At 36.4% G+C, this 20,946-nt stretch overlaps 1 protein-coding gene and 1 long non-coding RNA gene across 2 annotated transcripts; one reads left to right on the top strand and one right to left on the bottom strand.

The window, feature by feature from the left end:
- Positions 1-304: 304 nt before the first annotated feature.
- ephx2 (epoxide hydrolase 2, cytoplasmic) lies at positions 305-20,169 on the top strand. Its single transcript, XM_026933887.3, has 19 exons — positions 305-518; positions 610-676; positions 2,027-2,162; positions 2,280-2,470; positions 2,984-3,106; positions 4,255-4,323; positions 4,513-4,608; positions 4,807-4,885; positions 6,076-6,110; positions 6,199-6,225; positions 7,961-8,046; positions 8,443-8,554; positions 9,522-9,596; positions 13,898-13,940; positions 16,250-16,352; positions 16,621-16,690; positions 17,081-17,161; positions 17,294-17,352; positions 19,877-20,169. The coding sequence occupies exons 1-19, from the start codon at positions 421-423 to the stop codon at positions 19,959-19,961; spliced, it is 1,635 nt and encodes a 544-aa protein (XP_026789688.2). The 5' UTR covers positions 305-420; the 3' UTR covers positions 19,962-20,169.
- LOC117598308 (uncharacterized) lies at positions 16,347-18,747 on the bottom strand. The gene is made up of 3 exons (XR_004578981.2): positions 18,633-18,747; positions 18,339-18,407; positions 16,347-16,994 (listed from the first exon to the last, which is right to left on the bottom strand). It is a non-coding gene; the product is annotated as an uncharacterized LOC117598308 (long non-coding RNA).
- Positions 20,170-20,946: the final 777 nt, after the last annotated feature.

The raw sequence follows: 20,946 nt of genomic DNA, 5'->3' as shown, positions 1-20,946 counted from the left end.
TCAGTTGTGTAAATGTAGAACGAGATGTTCTGTCACTCTGGATAAGGGTGTCTGCAAAATGCCACTAAGAACAAGTTAGCTGGATAATATTTCATAAGAACATGTTTTTAAAATAAGGTTATACATTTGTATTTTTATATTGTTTTCCTAATATTTTACAGCTACAGTTTTTCTTCTTTTGAACTTTTGACACAGCCTGACAGGAGTCTGGTATTGTTTTACATGTTAGCCACGCCTCTTGGTTGATCTAACTTCTCATTGGCTAGTACAGTTCCTCATCTCTGACCTGGTTGGCAGTTAGTGTGTGACAGTGGGACTGCTCTCCCATGTACTGAGTAGAGTCGCTAATACTTCTGCACAAGTGCTCAGAAATATCCTGGTGCTGTTGTACGGTCATTGTCGAGAAGTTTTCTTTTTCCAATGAGGAAAGCTGTGCTGTTCAGTTTGTGGGGTGGTGTTATAACTCCTCACCCACTCCAGCCTTTTCAAAAAACCGAGACATGTTCAAACATTCCGAGGTAGGTGTGTTTTACATCTCCTTTCAGATTATTAATAAAGTCTTTAGTTTTCAGCAGCCTGAATTTACTTTAGGGATTTTATATCGAACAGGAGTGACAAAGGAGGCAGTGAGAATGCTCTGGTTCGTGCTGAACGGGGGATAATCACCCTTTCTCAGGTAAAAACATGACTTTCTCTATCCCTGTGCACAATACAAAGTTCAGCTCATTATCATATTCAGTTCAAGGAGAGTTGGGACGAGTGTAGCCTACTGATTTCAGGGGACAATAGCTCAAAGCATGCTTAAAAAGCCGCCAGAAGTCGCCAGATTACGTAATAGGCAAAGATACATATTCACTGAATAGTCACCAGCATTTGCATATCAAAACATGTTACACGACGAAGCAAGATTTCCTGAACCCATAGAATAGAATAGAATAGAATAGAACAGAATAGAATAGAATAGAATAGAGTGGAGTAGAATAGAACGGAGTAGAATAGAATAGGAGTGGAATAGAATAGAATAGAATAGGAGTGGAATAGAATAGAATAGGAGTGGAGTGGAATCGAATGGAATAGAATAGAATAGAGTGGAGTAGAATAGAATAGAATAGGAGTGGAATAGAATGGAATAGGAGTGGAATCGAATGGAATAGAATAGAATAGAATAGGAGTGGAATAGAATGGAATGGAATAGAATAGAATAGGAGTGGAATAGAATGGAATAGAATAGAATAGAGTGGAGTAGAATAGAACGGAATAGAATAGAACGGAATAGAATAGAATAGAGTGGAGTAGAATAGAATAGAATAGGAGTGGAATAGAATGGAATAGGAGTGGAATCGAATGGAATAGAATAGAATAGAATAGGAGTGGAATAGAATGGAATAGAATAGAATAGAATAGAATAGGAGTGGAATCGAATGGAATAGAATAGAATAGAGTGGAGTAGAATAGAACGGAATAGAATAGAACGGAATAGAATAGAATAGGAGTGGAATCGAATGGAATAGAATAGAATAGAGTGGAATAGAACAGAGTTTTATCAGAATAGAAAATAATAGATTATTACTTAGAAGACATCTTTAGTTATGACACCACATCTTGACTAATTATGTATTTACAAACAATTACATTTACAAAATCCTATAATTATATATATCTGTGAGTTTGGAGATTCCACCAAAAGCTTGGCAAAATAAAAAGTATAAAATATCCATAAATGATGACATTTATAAAGTTTATTTGGTTAACTAATTTTCAACCAAAATGCCAGATAGAAACTTATAAGACTGAGGTTAGAATTTGGAAATGTTCTAAATGCCTTCTCTGTGCATTGTTTGTTAGTTTAATGGACATTAACACATGCACAACTGAATCTGGTTGATCAAGGCCTTCTTTTGAAATCCAGTAGTTGGATTTGATGCAGCAGATTATGGTTTGAACGTAGATCTCCAGGAGGATGGTTGACCACTGCATTAGTTACACCGTTATGATCTTTGTACCTTTATGTCTCTGTTACTTAAAGATGTTTGCAGAGCTGGAAACTGAGTGTGAAAAAGAGGCAGGCAGTCAGTCCTCAGCCCAGAAACTCTATGATGACATAAGGAAGGTGGAAATTAACAGGAGTGTGCTTGATACTGCTGCCACACTCCAGAGAAATGGTATGTAATTTTGTGTAGGTAACTGGTGCATATCAAAGTTTTTCATAAAGTCTGAGAATTATACAATGTCCTGTATGGATTTACACTAGATATTTTGTCTCTGTTTTTTTCCTCAAGGCATAAAAACTGGTGTCGTGGCCAACATCTGGGTTGATGACTCTCCTCAGAGGGACAGTGTTGCTAAGATTCTCTCAGTGCTGGAAAGCTGTTTCGATGTGGTAGTACGCTCTTGCCACACTGGATCAAGGCTTCCTGAACCTGAGATATTCCACACTGCCTTGGAAGTATTGAATGTTAAACCCCACCAGGCATGTATAGCCAACTGGGGCCCTGTTTTTGAATATGATTGTAGAGTTAGGCTTATCTTGACTGGTGGAGTGTTCAAAGTAATGCTCTCTCCCTGACGCAAGTATGATTTTTGAGCTGTGGTAATTTCGTGAAACTCAGATCTAATGAAAAATCTCATGAGGGCTTATATTGTACTGTACAATTATAATGTGTCTAATGTAACACAAATGAGACATATCTGTCCAGCTTGCTACTACATTTTACTTGCATGTCTTTGTGTTCAACTAGTTGGTTAAATGTTGCATGCTAATAGCTGTTTGCTATTCAGAAGAAGCACCGCATGAACTCAGTAGAGCATTATGGGCTTGAACCTCTACGAAAAATTATAATCACTAATGCAGCTCCCTATCTTCCTTAAGAATATATCCATAGATAAATATTAGATTTAACCCTCCCCCCATTTAATATCATCACCAGCCGCCACTGCATTTGTAATAAGAATTTGATGATTTTATTCTGTATTCTTGTTTCAGGCTATCTGGTTGGACGTTAATGAGGAGAGTGTTCAGGCAGCTGAAAGCTTGGGCATGACAGCTGTTAAAATTACTGACATCAGTGAAGCACTGATGGAAATAGAGAAATTTACAGGGATAAAGGTAATGAACATTTATCCTATATAGATGGTATTTCCCTATACCATCATTTCAATGCTGTATTAGATCTTAAATGAAAATTATGTTTTGTTGGTTTCAAACATGGTTTCATCCGGTAAGTGCCATATCAGATTTGATTCTTTGTCAGATTGTAATTGTTTTGTTCTGTGAATGTGGTTTTCTGCTCTTACGTAATAAAATGATGTAATGAAGGGTTATTCCAGGACTGGGATTAGGAAAAAATAGTATAGAGTAAAAGGCAGAATGATCTGAATGAGTCATGGAGCCCTTATTAGTAATTTTTCACTAAAATAAATATGAATAACCTTATAGGACATGAAGTGAGGCTTTGTAATAGTTGTTGTAACAGAGTTGCAGTTATTTCAGTGGAGCATATTCAGAAATGTAATAACATCTGTTGTGTAGCAGGTTTTATTCTCAAAATTGTTCATAAATGACAAAGTTCACATCAGATACATCAAAGTAAATAAATAAAATAAAAACGCAGCAGCCACATGTATTTACAGACATGATACCAGAATCATGGAGTGTATTTTCTTTTTGTCAATCTGTTGCCAGAAACACGTGACATTTTTAATAGAATCCAACACATCTTCATCAAAATTATTGACTCTCTGCAAGATTCAGATCTTGGCCAACCATTAGTATACCAAAGGGCGACATAAGATAGATAGATAGATAGATAGATAGATAGATAGATAGATAGATAGATAAATAAATAAATAAATAAATAACCCCACTGTCATAGTGACTTGCAAGTCCCATAAATGACATTTGTAAATTATTAAAAAGAAAATCATTGGAACACTAAATGAGTGTCATAAAAACATTAGGTTTTATTACCAAATAGGCTTTTTAAATCTATAATTCATAATGCCATAAAGGTATTTATGTATATTGTTCTAAGCCCAATGGGTATGCTAATCAATATGAAGTAATAAAGTGCCATCTCCATCATTCATATTTATTATGCTTATCAAGTTGAAGAACAGGTTTTTAAAAGACTTTTTAAAAGTGCAGTCCTTAATGCATAGTGTTAAATATATATTTATATTCATTTAGAAATATAAGGGTCAGAGCATTGATAGTTTAACCAGATGTCTATACAATAATTTTTGTGGAATCCACAGGTTACCAATGAGCAACAGCCTCTCTGCTGTAATCCTGAAGAGATCAGCCATGGATATGTCACTGTTAAGGTAAAGGCAGCTGGTAGATGTTCAACCTAGTCATGAATATGCGTCTGCATGCACCTATCTATTTACAAGCTTTATTTGCTATGTCATTGTGGTAAGAGCTGTACACTGAATGCAGATAAAGGTTACCGGAGCAGGGGTGACACTGTTGCTTAGCAGGTGAGTAAGTCATAGTGTCCCTGTCTCCTTTAGCCAGGGGTGAAGATTCATTTTGTGGAGATGGGGGATGGGCCTCCAGTCCTGCTCTGCCATGGATTCCCAGAAAGCTGGTTTTCCTGGAGATACCAAGTAAGAAATTTAAAAAAAAAAAATGAAAAGAGAAAATGAAAATTCAAGTTGAGAACCAATGATCTAAAGCGAACCAATTCAGAGAATGGACGTTACTCTGAAAGCTGAGAGAAGTATCCTGTTAATGCTGAGCATGTGAGACTGAAAGCTTAATTCCAGCACATTCCAGAGCCATTAATGACATTATACTTTTTTCAGATTCCTGCCTTGGCTAATGCTGGATTCAGGGCTATTGCTATAGACATAAAAGGTTTTGGTGACTCGACTGCTCCAGCAGGTCAGTGCGTATTATAATACACTTCGCTGTTTGGATATTATCTCACAGTCTGTCGGTCTGATTTTTAATGTCTCTTCTCTACCATCTCTACCTCTCTTCCCTAGTGGATAATTCTTAATATATCTTAACATATTTCAGTATTTAATTATACTGTAATATATGAACACATTGGCTTAGGGTCTCAGAGCATGCTTATGAGTGAGATTAGAATAAAAATATCAGGGTTTTCTATGAAGCTATAAAAGTTCATGGTGAGAATGAAAACCTCATAAATGCCACCCGCTTTCATTTTTTTTCTGGTTCTCACTGAATTCCTATTCGGTGAGACCTTTGATGTGAGCAAGTGCATATGTAGTAATATTTTATTTCTGGCCTAATGCTTACAAGGTGATATGATGTTCCTTTTCTTTTGAAAGTTTTTAAAACATATCTTATCAAGTTTGAAAAGCACATGTTTTTTTAAAAAAAGTTTTTCAAACCATTGTAAATCTTGCAAAAGAGTAAAGCCAAATCATCATGGTGCAAATATCACTGCCTCTAAGTAACCATTATAAATATGAAATTAGATGACTGATGTGAAGCATATTCTTCATTGTTAATGATAAAATCGATTTAGCAACATACCAACATCTATGAGTTGTAATGTTGCAGTAGTTTAATTCTTATACTTACAGTTCTTAGTGTGTGACAAGCACATAAGTTGTTACATGACACGTGTTAAAATGAGTACACTTTAATGTTATTTGCTTCACTGATACTACATTATATGATGCTCTTTTCATTTATTGAAGATTTCTTGAATGTTTTTAGAAAATGAGATATGTAATAATACATGTCTTTCAAATATTGTGGCTGCTCTTTATTTATGATTTTCTCCTGTGACACACATTCAATTTAAACATCGAGTGTGGATGTCTGAGTAAGTGCAACACCTACCTTAATGTATTCGTACTCTATTCTTGTTGTATGATTTAGGCATCATGCTGAGAATGAAAATGAGAACTGTGCCCTTTTTATCGCTTATATGCTGTGTACTCCCTTATGGGATCCTGAGAAATGTTCACCTGGAAATTGTCTATTGGGTAGTTTCTGGATTTAGATTGGTTTCTTTGTGGATTTCTTAACATTGAAATATGAAGAGTTAAGCCACACAACTCTGATCTTGCTCCCAACTCTCTATATTGATATAGATATTGAGGAGTATTCTCAAGAAAATATTTTACAGGTAAGCAAAAGCACACAGCCCCTACTGAATACACACAGAGATGTCGGAAAAATAATTGGACAATGTTTATCTCTCTGGCTGTTTATAGGAGCTGGTGACCTTTCTGGATAAGTTGGTAGGTATAGAATTTTTTCCGCCTTACTAGCCTCCTCCCTGGTGCCTACAAACTGAACTAGACCCACGTGACACTTCATGTTGCGCGAGCCAGCAGAAATTCTGTTCTACAAATTTAAATTTGTGAAATATACTTAGAGCAGATCCCTAGGCAGAGTAGAAGATGCAAATTAGACCTGTCAAACCCAGCTGCAGTCCTTTCAAAATCAATTTAAATATACTTTTTCCAAGGCATGATGATTTAAGTAATTTAAATATTTCTTTTAACACTCCGAAGCACACAGTGCTTTTTTGCTGGGTGAATATATGGATAGTTTATGAGATGCTAACTCTCAGTATTTTCTTGCCCTGTTAATTTCTTTACAGAGCATATCATGTAAAGCTTTCTATATATTTGTGAAAAAATAACCCTAAAACATGAAGTATCTACCAGCATGTTATGGCTCTTATCACATTGCTTTAGCAATATCCTTTCCTGCATAACTACCTCTCATATGCCAAATCAGCTGGTGTGTTAGAAACTCTTTTTCAGTCTGATCTGACAGAAGACTTTGGTTTCAGTTAAGTTATCTCTATGTAGAATAGCGTAATGGCTTGGCTCAGTGCAACATTTGTAGCCACTGTGCTATCTGAGAAGGTTTTTTTTGTCATGTCCGTCTTGTTGAGATAAAACCATAGCCATAAAGGGAGGAACCTGGTAAGAAACAAGGCTTAGATATGTGCTTTTCAGATATTCTTGAGAGAACCGTAATGTGTGCCAGGAAATTTCCCAATACATTACACTGCCTCTTCTAGCCTGTTCTATTGACACCTATGGTTTCCACCATATTCTGATCCTTCCATTAGCACAATGCAAAATGAACCAATTTTTTCCACTTCCACCTGACATGGCCTTTTGCTATTGTCTTTTATTTGCACACTAATACTGAATCTAGATGTGATTTGCCTGGTTTGCATGCAGTTATTTTCTTGCATGATTTGTGCTATTATCATCTCATCCACACATCCTGTTTTTATGAAAAAGCTCACAGGTAGTTTTTTAAAGCTTTTTGTAGCTTAATAAGAGGTTAGCCACATAAAGAATAGAACCACACTATCCAATGCCAGAGACTTTTTTTTTTGCTTGATTTGTACCACAGTAACATTATACAGGTCTTGTTGGAAATAGAAATAGATTTTTGAAATAGAATTCAGAAATATATTTCAGACTGAATAGATGAGATTCAGTGGTGAAGTCAATATTGAGGTGATGTGATTAAGGTGCCTGGGGGTGTCGCAAGACTGTCTAGTCTGAAGATGCTAATTATCCTCTCATTATGCACTGCAGTTGCCAGTTTAATCAAATAAATATTGTCCGAAATAAAGTTAATTAAGCTGGCGGTTGGAGGGATTGTTTTTTAACTTGGACAATGACTGACTACTGGACATGGATACTCCTGCACTACCTATGACGGATAAACAACAGGGGAGCGACACTGTGGCAGAGATGAACCCTGTAAGATGAACAGGGCACTGAATTGGAATAGGTTTCTCTATTTTAAAATGATTGGAATTAATTTGAACACATTTTTCAAAACTACAGATTATTTCTTAATGATAATGTGCGTGATTATGAAAGAGGTTGAAAAAAATTCAAGGTTAATGCTGGGCTGATTAGCGAAAAACAAGCAGAGCATCTTGCAGCAGGAAATGGTTGTCTAAGGAGGTTTAAATGCCATCTTTGTTCTCAAACTCAGGGCCTTACTCAGGTTACTCTGGTGGGTCATGACTGGGGTGGTGTGTTTGCATGGAACATGGCTCTGTATTACCCAGAGAGACTGAGGTATGTACCGCCAAGTACACAACTCTTACACCATGACTTGTCCCAGTGTAGATAACATGTTATATATTCAGCAAGTTCTGGGAAGGTCATGAGCTCACCAGTATAAATAAGCTTTTTATTTGGAGATACAGGATTTAAAAAAGAATGTTCTTCAGTTGTCCCACTGGGGGAAGGTCTTTAAGGTTCTATGTAGAACCCTACAACAGATTACTTTCTTATCACAGAGGTATCACAAGGTATCTAGTACTACCCCTTTACAAATATCTTAAGATTCATATCACATTACATGTGTTTTTCTTTCAAGCATTACAAATTTAGGTTCTGCTGACTCTGATATCACTCCATAGCTTAACTGTTTGTGGAAAAATATCTAACAATAGTTCTTTCTCACTCAAGGGCTGTGGCTTCTCTCAACACTCCTCTTTTCCCTGTGGATCCAAACAAAAACCCAATGCAGACACTTCAGTCTATACCAGTCTTTGAATATCAAATCTACTTCCAGGAGCCTGTGAGTGATATATTCTCTCTTGCTAAATTATTCAGGGTCCAGAAATTTGTCTTAATCAAATTGTATTGTATATAAATTGTATAAAATATTCTGAAATATGCAATACATTCATGCAAACACTGCTGAGTTGAAGCAAAACTACAGCAAACTTATTTTTACTTGTTAGGTATTTGTTGGTTAAAATTTATCACAAAACTGAAACTAGAAAATATCAGTAACACATGTTTTCAGGCCCTTCAGAAGAAAGGAGGTTTTAATCTTTTCATTCTGGTTGGATGTGGCATTGTAAATTCCTGTTCAGAGATTTCTGTAGGTTATTATACATAGCTTATGCCCAACAATTTCCAGCTCTGACAAACTTGAATCTAGTCATTAGGCATGAATTGAATTATTAATTGAGTTATCATTAGGCATCCTGAGTATTGGTTTGTGTTTGGGCAGACTGTTCTTCTAAGAAGTACAATTTTCTTGTCAGAGTGAAATTTTTGGTCCATATTATGAAGAGCATTAGCAGTCCATTGGTGTTATGACAACTACACCAAATTGTGTGATTATATGGGACAGATAAGCATTTTGGGATTTAAAGGTGGGGTTTAAGTCATAACATGTTTTTATTCAATGCAAAGTACACTGTATTGAAGCCTTTCCTCTCATACATTAACTTAATAGTCTGTGGGCCTGAAAACTTGAGTGTGCCACCAGTAATAAGTAATACACAAGTAAAGCATAACTGATCTTGGAAACTAATTTGACTATTATTTTTTTGTATGATAAAGTAGGACTGTTACCTTGCTTGCATGCTTGTTTTCATGTACAACACATTTTGTTGATTACGAAATGTCAAAGAATCATTTATGATAAAGCAACATTTAAAATTACTTCTGGTTTTGAATATTTTTGCAAGCGTTCTGTTGACTGAATAACGCTTAGTTGTTAATGAGAGACTGACATGTGCCTGTTTATCTAGGGTGTAGCAGAGGCTGAGCTGGAGAAGAACCTGGAGAGAACTTTCAAACTGCTGTTCACTGCTAGTTATGAGAAAGTAAGTGACGGAGCATCAAAATTTGCTGCTGAAAAACACTGCCAATGATAAATTACCACAGAAAGTTTAAGGTTTTCAAGGTTTATTATTATTATTATTATTGTTGTTGTTGTTGTTGGTGTTGTTATTGGTGGTGGTGTTGTTGTTATTTTAATCATCATTTTTATATAACAGTTTTATGTTTTGAATCAATAGAAGGTACTTTTAGAAGAAAACATTAAAATAATGCTTTAATGATTAATTAATTAATTAGTTGATTAAATCTCATAAGTCAGTCATTAATACAGCATGTCCCAAAAGTCTCCATAAATAGGGGAGATTAATACTAAATGTAACTTTTCAAAACATCTTCTACATGATTTCCATTTCTTTGTAAACACACTCATGATGAACTCTGCTTGACAGCTTGCTGATCCAGCCATGAATGATTTCAATACATTCTTCTTTTGTCAAAAGCATTCTTAAAAGCTATCTGAAAAAAATATATATAATAAAAGCAAAGTATTAAAAATTTGGGAAGATGTTTTGCTAAAAAATGTTAATTAGCTTTATGTATGGAGACTTTTGGGACACCATTTAGAATAATTATATAAGGAATAACCACTGACAGACTGTGCTGTCATACTTAAAAATGTTTCAGTTATTAATGTTAGATTTAATATTGTGGAATGTCTGAGAGACAAGTTCCTGTTAGTTCCACTTCACCTATGTTACAGCTGTGATAAACAGCCGTTTTGTCACCAGTCTCGGTTGATCTGCTCTCTCTCTCACTCTCTCTCTCACACACACTCACACACACAAACACACATGCACAGCTTGTTATTTTACCGTGAAAATGCAGAAAATGGAAAGCCTCCTTCCATAAATGTTAAATAAACGTCTCCTAACAAAGTAACTTCACAACATCAACGATTATAAGAAATACTTTGTTAAACAACAACCCTTTTTAAAATCCGTTTATTATTGGTCTTAGATTATGTGGCGCTTCCACCGTACAAGTCCCTGTGTATGAGCTGTTACTATAGAAACAATAATGTATTAGAACAAGCACATTAATACTAACCTTTCATTCATGTCACAGCCGAAACTACCTGTGCCGTTATAGAAAAATATAAAAATCTATATAATTTATGTAGAGACAATGGAAAAAACAGCAATTATGAATAAGCTAGATGAATACAAGAAGCAATGATAATGTTCTCTGGAACACGATTCTAGAGTTTCTTCCACTGGCAGTAGGGCTGCTTGATTTAGAGCACTAAATGTCCTAATCAAGTTTTTCATCAGTAGTCAATGAGGAACTAAGCAGGAAATGTATATGAGACAATATATTTCCTGGGAGTCTGCTGCATTCTGAAGTGGCTGAAGCTTACTGATGCTGCTAATGAATAGCATACATTAGTCTAGCCTAGACGGTATGAAAACTGAAAACATATACTAGTTTCTCTGCATCATACAGGGTTAACATATGTTATATTTTTGATGTGTTTCTTATAGGATATTATGTAGTTTTAGAGATTTTTAATTGTGTTAATATACTCATGTAAATACACTTCTGATAAAAAAAATCAAAGCTTGCACCAGAGAGCTTTCTGCATTTGCTGAATATCAAGGTCCTGGTTGAAATCCCCAACCTTATTTTGAACAGGCTTAGTACCTAACATCAGTACATTTATATAATTATATTGTAGAAAAAGGAAGGTTTCTGGTATCGTGCTTCTCCATGCCTTTTTTTGAGCTATTAACTGATATTCATTGATCACAGTCCTACCCATTTCCATGCTTTATAATGTTTTCCCTGATCTAAGGTCACATTCACAAGGACTTTTTGGTATTCATCAAAAAAAGTCTGTAGGCATTGATTTCAAAGAGAAGGTGAGATTTTAAAGTCAAGGTAAAAAAAGCTTCATTCTTCAAGGTTGAAGTTGAGGAAGATGAGGATAAAAAATTAATTGCAGTTGTCAGTTCACATCCAAGAGTGTACGATCCAGTGCTAAAAATCTATAAGGGCATGACGTGGCAAGCTTCGGCTTGGCATACTGATAGTGTGTGCCCAGATCTATTGGGTGAGCACAAACAATGTACTTTTCACCTAAAATGGATGCCAGTATGTGAATATAGTTTATTTAACACATTAGCATATATGCTCCTAACATCTGTGGGAGTTAAAACCGTGCAGTGGCTGAGAGCTGGGTCTAAATACTGTATCGTTGCTTTAGAGAAACAACAGGTGACTCGTGCGCTGTGCTGTATTTTCAAATAACCTGCTGAAGCTTTGACCTTTGTCTGCATATTATGACAGTCTGTGTTGACATTTGATTGCCAAGTCACCTTCTGTTATCAGCCAGCTGCACGCACTTCTCACCCAGACATTACTATGTATCAGAGGACAAATACTTTGCAAAGGTCAGCTCTTAAGTCATTAGGCTCCTGGGAAGAATGATCACTCAAATTCTGAGCTCAAATGAGGATTTTGCTATCCAATCACTCTTACTTATTCAACAATATACAGAAATGCAACAGAGTCTTCATCTTACTTGTATCTCAGAATAGCATCTGAAAGTGATGAGTAGTATGAAGAAGAGTAAAAGGTGTTTCAGGTTTTCCATAGATTTCCAAGGTTTATTGTGACTATCAGAAAGCCACACCAATGGAGATCAATGAGTTATGCTGCTGTGGCTGAGTGACTCGGGATCGTAATGAGGGCTGGTTAAAGGCCCTTCACCTGAGCCTCTGCTCGTGGACTAATGAGTCATTCCTGGCCAGCCAGCTCATCACTCAGCCCAGCTAAGACAGCCATAGCACATCCTAATGGCTGTGTGGACCAGGAGTATTTGGCGTGGGCATGGACCCTGCTCTGATGGCTGCTTTTTATGCCCACACTTGCTCCTGTCAAATAGAGAAAATCATGCGCTCACAGAGAAGGGAGACCTCAGAGGAATACCCTGCATTAATTGCAGTAGTGTCCACTCATCCTTCCACACACACGCTGCATCCATAAATGTCATTTACTCCACAATGCGGTAGATTGATGTTATTACTAGTTCAGAAATTCCACAATGGATCTATTTATTTATTTTGTATCCTCTCTCTGAATAATTTGAGAAATACTAATATAGGGACTTTAGAGATCAGATCTGTTAGGAACAATTAAATCCAGATATCTGCCTGATCAGTCACATATTTCTCAATTAATATTCTATGTGCGCTTCATTATATTCATTAAATATTCATTAGAGCAAAAGGTGAAGCTGAAAAGCTACGCATATTTTTCTTCGAACATTTCAAACATAAGTAATATCATAAGGTTAAAGCTCATCAGTAAACCGAAATGTTAAATAAAAACATAGTGTTATGAGAAGTCACAGTAGTAACAGGTAGATAGGTCTCTCAATGCTTAATGTTAGGAATTGACAAAAAAAACAATTTGGTATGGTAAGGAATCTATAGCACATTTAAATACAATCATCACAGAGGTAAAATGTGAAATCCAAAGCATGTGACATTACAATTTTTTACACAGTCTACAGTGACATTATTTTCTATGTAACATAAACCATAATGAGATGTCAAACTATTCAGGTATTTATTTTTAATAAGGAATTTGTGCTCAATTTGTACAAAGTGTAAACTTCACTGCATTTGTCCAAATGACACAATGATGTGCATTTCAGTCAGCAGTGTGGTCATCCAAAACCATAATAGAATCACTGTCTAATCACAGTCCTCTATACAATTAGGGGATGTGGTTGAATAATTAGTCTGCAGTGAACATGGGTACAAGGTAGCCTGTCTGTTGGTGGTTGCCAAGCAAAGCCATACAAGTTAGTGAAGAAATTGACAAGCTTTTCTCTTATTATCCAAGCAAATCTTGCATTTGAACAAAAAAAAAAAAAACCAAAAAACAACAAAAACCTTCTGTGAAATTCTATACCATCAGCTCCCAATTGATCTGTGAGGACTGTAATTGCACAGTGAAAAAAAGAGAGAACTACACTGTATAGTAATTACATTTAATTAAGGCATGGATGTGCAATGTTTGCGCAGTATAGCTGAGTGGATTACATTTAAGGGTGGGTTGCAATCCATTCTAACACAAATTTTCTCCCAGTTTGGTTATTTTCCAATTCCAGCCTACTAGCCCTCTGCTATCTCATGACAGTTACCAACCAGGGAGGGTGAAGGGTATCACATTCTACCTCCAAGACATGTGAAGCTAATGCATCATCACAAACTGCTGCTCATGGATCCCTCAGCATATTCTCCCCCTTTAACTGTGTAATGTGTGATATGTGTTACAGGATACACTTCCTCAAGTGGAGTTGACTGGGGTCATTAAAAGAGGTAAAACAGTAACAGCAACAAAAAAAATGTTGAAAACACTGTATCTGTTTTCTGTACATGAATAATCTTACACTTTTTTTACTTCTTCTTAATTTTGTAGATGCATTTCTCAAAACATTAACATCATTCTCAATATATTGATTCAAATCTCCACATAGTGGTATTTCCCATTGTTTTCATAGAAAAGGCACATGTTAAAGCTCAAGTTGCAAAAAACAAAACACTTAAAGCTACAGGATGTAGAATTTGGAATTTTACAATTTCATGAGTAGCAAGTCAGTACACTTTAACTTAGTAGCCAAGGCGGTGTCTCAAACTTCAAAGTAAGTAGTATGCCTAAATAGCAATAACACCAGTGGTGTAGTGATGTCATATTTAATATGGTAGTATGCCGTATGGGACATTGTCCAGGTATACAAATCTCTCAAATGCTCAGTAGTACAGAAGTGTTTTGAGAATGAAATACCTCAATAAATAAAATACCTTACATCAGTGTGTTACTGAGTACCAGGAAAGAGCAAAATCTCTCTACAAGAGCTTGTTGTTTAGCTATCATTAGCCTGTTCTCTATGACTGTGACTGCCTGATAAGGCAGCAGTGCCTATGAATCAGCGACCTCATATAACCGGCACATATCTTACATAACTTACATAACCAGCACATATCTTACAGAATGAACTAATCATCTAACATTAGTTAGCTATAACTTGTGGATCACGGGAAAAGGTTGCTCTGCTGTAATCTCACAACACTCTGGGCACATCTAAGCTCATGCTGAATATAGGGGCTAACTAGCTATCGTGAGTTCTCCAGCTCAACAGCTTCTCAACTGAGTAACGATATAAACTCCACAACAAGGATAAATCGGCTCAGTATCATTCACTTGCTTCCTGGCAAATTAGAGAAAATTTGAGAAAAATAAATGCCTTACCTGTTACCTTACATTGCTCCTGAATCCTTTCTCTCTTACATTATACCGAATTACTTTACTGTCTCACTCCTGTTTTGTTAATGCTCTTACTATTACTGTCCCACTCCCCTAATTGGCTGTTGGCTGTGTCTGTCACTGTGTAGTTGGACTTCTTTTGTGTTCTTGTACTTTTGGAGTATATGAGCTGGTGCATGATGTACAGTATATAGCCAAAAGTATGTGGACACCTGACCATCACACCCATATGTGGACCTTCCCCAAACTGTTGCCACAAAGTTGGAAGCACACAATTGCCTAGAATGTTTTGGTATGCTGTAGCATTAAGATTTCCAATTAGTGGAAATAAGGGACCCAAACCTGTTCCACCATGACAGTGATCCTGTGCACAAAGTGAGCTCCATAAAGACATGGTTTGCCAAAGTCTGTGTGGACAAACTCAAGTGTCCTACACAGAACCCTGACCTCAACCCACTGAGCACTTTGGGTCAGAATTGAAACTCAGACTGCATGCCAGACCTCCTCGCCCAACATCAGTAATGTTCTTCTGACTGAATCGGCAGAAATCCCCACAGCCATGTTTCAAACTCTAGTGCAAAGCCTTCCCAGAAGAGTGGAGGTTGTTACTGCAGCAAAGGGGGACCAAATCCATATTAATGTCCACATAGTTTTGGCAATATTGTGTATGAGTACAAAAATGCAAAAACTTCCAGCAAGTTTCTTAAAATTGAAATTTCACATCTGCTGCACACCTGCTGGCCCCTGAACTGGTCTTCTGAGGCATCAGTAATACAGATTTATTATGGATGTATGGGAATAGAAAATTATTACCGACCTTGGATATTTAGTCATTTGAATGGTTTGCTACCCACTAACCAATATCAATCGAATTCTTACCACCACCTGAATCATTTCCTGACCTAATTTTGTATGCCAGAATTGCCAACTCCATAACCAGATGTCGTTACTGGAGGCAATAGTTGTGTAGCCAACATAGCTGAGGAATGTTAATGGTGTCTGTAATGTGCAAGAAGGTTTCTTCCTCTTTCTCTCTTCACGTACAGTGCAAAATATCAGGTATGATTATGACGCAGTACTTGTTTATTACAGACTGATACTTAAGCAATATTGCACAAGCAAGAGTGCAGTTATACTGAATATCAGCACCGATGTGATTCAGCCATAGGCATGAATTTGCAGGGCGAGTACAATTTAGAGTTTTGAGAATAATTTTAGTGCTTCAGGAAACATATCTAAGTGATTATTAAATGTTTAAAATGGATTCTCAGCACTGGTTATTTTGGAATATTATGTCCTAGGGTAGGTTAATTAATTACTAATTAAGTATTAAGTTTTTTTTTTAACTTTTGTTTCCTCTTAGGTGGTCTGTTTGTTGGAATGCCAGAAGAAGTTCCCAGAAGTGCTATTCTGAGTGAGGCCGAGCTGCAGTACTACATCCAGCAGTACAGGAAGGGTGGCTTCAGGTACACAGAGACAGCGTGTAGACACTATGTTCAGGATTACATTCCATAAGAATGGTTTCACCTATTATTGATCACTTAACCTGCAGAATATTACTCATTGCCTTTATACTAAAAACAGAATTTTACTCATATGTTTTACTATTACATTAAAAAGGGAAATTTTCTTATAAACTTACATTTTTTTATAAACTTGTAATTGCCAGTTTCACTGATTATGCATACATACAGTTCATCAATCAAGTTTCCACTTTTGTACTTTGTGTCCTAGGGGGCCTCTGAATTTGTATCGAAACGTAGAGAGGAACTGGCGCTGGATGTGTTCGAGGCCAAGGGGCAAGGCAAGTGTGTGCCAGTTCCTGTAGCTGTGTTTCAGCTTCATGCCAGAAAATTGTGGCTCTAACACCACACTGTCAAAAACATCCCACTCTTCTGCTCCTCTGCAAACTCATATGGCATCAAGTACAGCCATGTACACTGGACATAGCAGATGGCCTGCGCTGTCTATTCCCTAAAATCTGCTCCTGAGAGGGCTGGGATGAAGTGCTCTGCTGCACAGGCTACCTTTCTGATAAACATATCTCTTCATGTAGAGGCTGTCCTCGCTTGAGATTTTGCTGTGCATTGACCATTCTGATGATTTTTCTGGAATAAAAAACAATTGTTACTATTTTTGCTTAGTGATGATGTTTAGTATACAGTACATCACAAAGTTGTTTTCTGGCATATAGATCCTGATGCCAGCTTTGATGGTGACTGCAGGGAAGGACAAGGTGCTTCTGCCCATGTTTTCCACTGGCATGGAGAAAACAGTAAGCCTGCCACCCTTTTTTTTAATATAACCTTTAACCTTTTATATACAACACAACAAACATAGTTGAACACAGTGCATCATTATTCAGAGCTAATTCAGTGTCTTAAATATTTTTATGTTGAATTTGAAGATTCCCAAATTATCAAGGGCTAATATTGAGAACTGTGGACACTGGACCCAGATGGAGAGGTAAATTGTTTCTCATTGTTGTTATGTATCCTGCTCCAGTATTTTTTGGTGCTTCTTCACAAGCTTATTTTGACTGGAATTTTATTTAAGTTTCACACAGTGATTGCAACTTTTTACCTTATACTTGCTTCAGTTTTCTCTTTGTTATAGCATTGCTTAATGTTATTTTAGGTCTGCATATTTTAACTAAAATTATATGAAAGTGGAATAATATTAATATTCATAAATTTGTCTAAAATGGGTTTGTATCTTTGATTTTTAAAGGAACGTGTATGATTATGACAAGCGTAGAATGTTAGAGTTCTTCCCTGGGGGTTTCTGTGAACTCACTTAAGACTGATCTAAGTGTAATTAAAATTCCTTCTGCTGTCTCTACAGTTAGATTGGCTCATAAATAATAGCACTGGGTCGATGACAGAGGCCACAATTACCAAGGTTAAAAATGTAGCTGTGGATAATTCAATATGTGAAGAAAGTAATTTCTCAAGACAGTGCTACTGAGCCTTTGTCTTCACAGTATTTCTCAGAACATGGTGTCTGATTAGGACATCCTCTGCACTGACTGACAAATTTAGAACCTAATTCAGAGATAAATCTGACCCAAGCCTTGCAGCTTAAGCAGCTCACTTGCTGCAAGTGCCTATGTCCAGTGACAAGTAACGACACAACTCAGCTAAAATCAATGATTCATAAGTGGAGACTGTACATGTCAGAGGCTCAGGTCCTTCAACAGAACCCCCATAATATTACAATGACCAGTCATCCTCCACATTTCTTATCAGAAAATGCAAGGATGCTGTGTCTGCAGCCAGATCAGGGAGATTCTTTCAGGCTGATAATGACCAACCAGTCTGAAGAAGGGTATGGGTTGGGCCCTGCAAGCTTGTTGATATCAGATAATAGCAAATTTGTTCTGACTCAAAAACAGAGGACAGAGATGTGAAGGTAGACTCTACAGTTCAAAACAAGGGGTGTTACACACTTACTTCCTTTTTCAGAAGAAGCGACTGCAGTTTTTGTATAATTCTTTTGTACGTGAGGCAATCACCAGATAACTGGACACAAAAGATAAAGAGAGAGGAATAATAAATATGTTAAAAACACCAAATACATGAAAAATCAACTCAGTATATTAATTTACAAATTCCAAGCTAAAGTAAGAAAACCTGGGCAAATCTATAGGATAACAGCTCTGCAAGAACAATAAAGTGCAAGAGCATTCCACATGATGACAAATCAATAAACCAGAGAAAAGCAATCCTATACAGCACAGAGCTTACCCTAGACTTGAGAGGGTTTAATCAGTTCTTAAAGACCATCTCTTTTTGTATGCTGACGATGTCAGATTTAGCACAAGCTGTGCAACCGTAAGCCGTGCACTGAATAAGCAAGAAGGTTCCAGGAAACGTTGGCTGTGTGACAGCAGTATTTTTTGCAGTGACTGTGTCAAAAGTCATTGCATTGTTCATAGAATCATAATGCGTAACTAGCTACATCATAAGCTTAGAAGAGATCAAGTACAACTAAAAATGTTAAAAGCTATTTTTAAAGTAGCTTCATGTGTATTTTTGGAATTTGTATTATTGTTAAAAAAAAAGGTTTTTTTGTCTTAATTTAGGCAGCTGAATGTAATTAAAACATGTCATTATCTGGGTGGTACTAAGCAGTAGGTGATTAAAGGATTGTTTCTAGTTAGTTGATATATTTTTTATATTTTAATTATTCTTATGGGTCCAATCACAGAAGGTCCTTTTTTTTTTTTTTTTAAAAGACTTGAAACTTGGTATGTAGGTAGTACCATGACCTGTTACCCAGGCAAGCAAGATGGGCCAAATCAGCCTCAATGGGGCACCAGAGTGCAGTCTTTATTGTTTTGGTTCTTCTGCACTGTGAGGCATAGAGACAAAATTCTTGCTTCTACAGATTGTTTGGCTCAAACCAACCAACCAACCAACCAAAAAAAAAAAAACCCTAAGAACCTGTAAGCTCCACCACTTCTGAGTTAATTAGCACAATATTCAAAACATGTTGATTTACAAATCACTTTACAGGGTATTGTAATCTGTAACTGAATGAACAGACACCAGTCAGGATGTGAGAGCATATTTTTGCAAAGCATTTGTGTATTGACACCAAATTTTATAAGAGTACACGTTACATGATTTTGAGGTATCCTACCAAATTTGCTGCATTTTTGTCAATACAGGGTGTTTTGTGCTAGCTGGTAGAGGGTTCCTGAGAATGACCCAGGCCCTGGATTGTTGACAATTTAACATGATACTTTTGTCTGATATTTGAAACTGTTGTCAGACTTGTTACCAAGACAAGTCCGTAGCTCAAATCTGTGTTCAAAAACAAGATTATCCCACTTGGAATGATCACAATTAGCAAATCTGGCTTACGTCATTTTACCTGTGATGGATATTATTATTATTATTATTATTATTATTATTATTGTTGTTGTTGTTGTTGTTGTTATTATTATTATTATTATTATTATTCCTGTCGTTGTTTTTGTCATCAGACCAGCTGAGACCAACAAAATTCTGATCTCTTGGCTGAAAGAGATACACCAGGAAAACTCCATTCCTTTCTTTTCAAAGCTATAAGATTATTATAAAATCATTGGTCAAGACTGCAAGCTTAGAGGCTGGACACCTACAACTGGGAATTTTTTAAAATGTTTTTTAACTATACTTTGCCTTGCATATTTGTTATCACATTATATTTCTAAAATTTGCATTAGTGCTCTACAAAACATTCTTTATTAAAAGCTTTATACATAACAAAACAATAAACAACTGTATTTGTAATAAACAGCATCTTGACCATTGTGTACACCGAACTACTCCGGGGAGACGCACATATCACATTCCTGATAAACTCGAAAGTATTAGTCCTGTTCCAGCTTTATGGCCAGTAATCAACCCATTTAAAGCTTCCACTGTTATCAGGATTGGAAATGAGACACTAGCTGTCATTTCCTTCGGCGTAGCTTTGATTAGACAGTCATGGAAACCAGCCCCTAAGAACAGAGTGCAGGTCCCTTTGTTAAGGGACGTTGATTAGTGTGACCTGAGCCTGCCCCTTTTAATCAAGTGAGGAGAATTAGAAAAGGGCCAAAGAAAGCAGTAGTCTCTCTTGAAAAATAGACACAGTTTAACATATTAAAGGAAATAGCTTGGGATTGAAGATTTACTTAATTTTAGCACAATCATGGTTACTTTCAGTAAAGTTACTGATGTATTTTCTAATGTTGAGTTGGTCTTTAACTGCAAATGGACAGAAAATGCAGTTATGTGGTTTAAGAATTAAAATAATGGTACTCACCTCACTAAGTTTGTATAATATGAAAAGTATTGTCATCGTTCATGTATGTATTCCCATTTGTTCCCCAATTTTGCACTGTAGCTGTACAGTCCCCTCCAAAAGTATTGGAACGACAAGGCCAATTCTTTTGTTTTTGCTATACACTGACGACATCTGAGGTTGAGATCAAAAGATGAATATGAGACGATAGAGCAGAATTTCAGCTTTCATTTCCTGATATTTACCATATCATGTACCGAGACATGTACACAAGAAATCCATGTC

This window comes from Pangasianodon hypophthalmus, chromosome 10 (assembly GCF_027358585.1).
Source record: "Pangasianodon hypophthalmus isolate fPanHyp1 chromosome 10, fPanHyp1.pri, whole genome shotgun sequence".
Taxonomy (NCBI): domain Eukaryota; kingdom Metazoa; phylum Chordata; class Actinopteri; order Siluriformes; family Pangasiidae; genus Pangasianodon; species Pangasianodon hypophthalmus.
This window is presented reverse-complemented; position numbering and strand designations above follow the sequence as displayed.